The sequence below is a fragment of the Vicia villosa genome, linkage group LG3 (assembly GCF_029867415.1).
Source record: "Vicia villosa cultivar HV-30 ecotype Madison, WI linkage group LG3, Vvil1.0, whole genome shotgun sequence".
Lineage (NCBI taxonomy): Eukaryota > Viridiplantae > Streptophyta > Magnoliopsida > Fabales > Fabaceae > Vicia > Vicia villosa.
In genome coordinates, this window is record NC_081182.1 from 4,400,398 (window position 1) to 4,402,023 (window position 1,626).

Genomic DNA, 1,626 nt, shown 5'->3' on the forward strand with positions numbered 1-1,626 from the left:
AGTGCAAATCAAGATTTTTGATACCCGTTTGAAATTCAAGGACACATACAATTAAACTATCAACCAACCCAAAAAAAGCATGCAGAAGAAAAATAAAATAATGAAAAAGCAATATGTGTGTAAGGTTAAAATAACATAATGATAACAAAAGAAGTTCCAATAACAAGGAAAAAGAAGGACAAGCACAATGAAACTGTCATGATTATACTTCACTACCTGTCATATCAACTAAAACACCAACATTAAACAAACCTCTCTTTCTCTGCCCTTATCTTACCTTTTCCTTTCCCTTAAATTCATACTTCTAGTTCTTCTTGCTGCACAAAACCAACACTCTTCTTTTCTCAAACACTTGTTAGTAATAGTGACATACTGTTGAATTACAGATCGATGAAACTGGACACAGAAACAAAGTGGTGTCTTCCAAATAATGTTGCAGTTGCAGTTGAAGATATTACTTGCATGGATAGTAACCAATCAATGGTGGTGATTGAGAAAGTGAGCAAAACGGTGCGTTTGATAGGTTTCTTGATACAAAACGGTGTGTCTAAGAGTAATAGAGTTATGCAGGATATGCATGAGATGATGAAACGAGGAAAAAACATAGGGAAAGCTCTCAACACTGTGATGGTGAAGCACCATGAAGCGCTCTCATGCCGTCCACGTGATGCTGATATGTATTTTGTTTCACCGTTGGAGTATCAGTTCAGCTGTAGCGGAAGTCCACCGCGTCTCTCTCGCGGCGCCAGCAGCAGGAGGAGGCTTTTATCTCCGGCAAAGGAGGTGCGTTGCAGGAGTGGTAATGATAAGAGGCGCGTGAAGGTGACGACGGTGTCGAGGGAGACAGAAAAGGAGAAAGAGTTTCATGTTGACCAGGCGGCTGAGGAGTTTATTGATAGGTTTTACAGAGAGCTGAGGTTGCAGAAATGGTTGGATCATAATCACCATCATCATCATCATCATTCGTAGTCAGTATTAAAGGTGTTTTGTGATGTGTGTTGTGTTTGACTAAGGTAACAGATCATGTGCATGTGGCAGGTGAATCAAATTGAAGATCAAAAGTACTAACAAGTAACAACTATGGTTCTGCGGCTATGTCTGAGTTTCTGTACCATGTATATGTTAATGGCAATGTTTATTTTATGTGTAGTTGTAGCCTTGTAGGTACGTTATTATTGGTCCCTGCATTGTATTTTAGTACTATGCTAGTACTGTTATCAACAACAACAACAACAACAACAACAGCTACCTTTTTTACTTGTTTGATCTCCCCTTTTTAAATTCAAATAAATAGTGTTTTGTAGCAATGCTAGAACAAGAAAATTTGAATATATGATTTGGAGTACTTGTGAGATGAGTGATTTTAGACGAAATTTTTAAGAAAAAATGTGGATTTTTGACCAATATGCCACCCTCATGAAAATTAAATCTTAAAATACCATCCTTTCAAAATTATTTCCCAAATTGCCACTTTTTTTTTACTTTTTGCATGTGGCCGCCATTTCAAATGGAGGGTGTGTAGAGGCCCTTCATGTGGCCTCCGTTTCAAACGGAGGGCACCCTTTTTTTTTAATTTTTTTTGTCTTTTATATTTAACATATTTTTTAATGATTTTAAATTGTTTTT

General features: G+C 37.0%; 1 protein-coding gene across 1 annotated transcript; it reads left to right on the forward strand.

Moving 5' to 3' along the window:
• The first annotated feature begins 390 nt into the window (after nt 1-390).
• LOC131657442 (uncharacterized) lies at nt 391-969 on the forward strand. Its single transcript, XM_058926839.1, has one exon. It carries the CDS (start codon nt 391-393, stop codon nt 967-969), a length of 579 nt encoding a protein of 192 aa, XP_058782822.1.
• Nucleotides 970-1,626: the final 657 nt, after the last annotated feature.

What these genes read in the sequence shown, in the direction of transcription:
- LOC131657442 (XM_058926839.1), top strand. Translation starts at nt 391, where the DNA reads ATGAAACTGGACACAGAAACAAAGTGGTGTCTTCCAAATAATGTTGCA.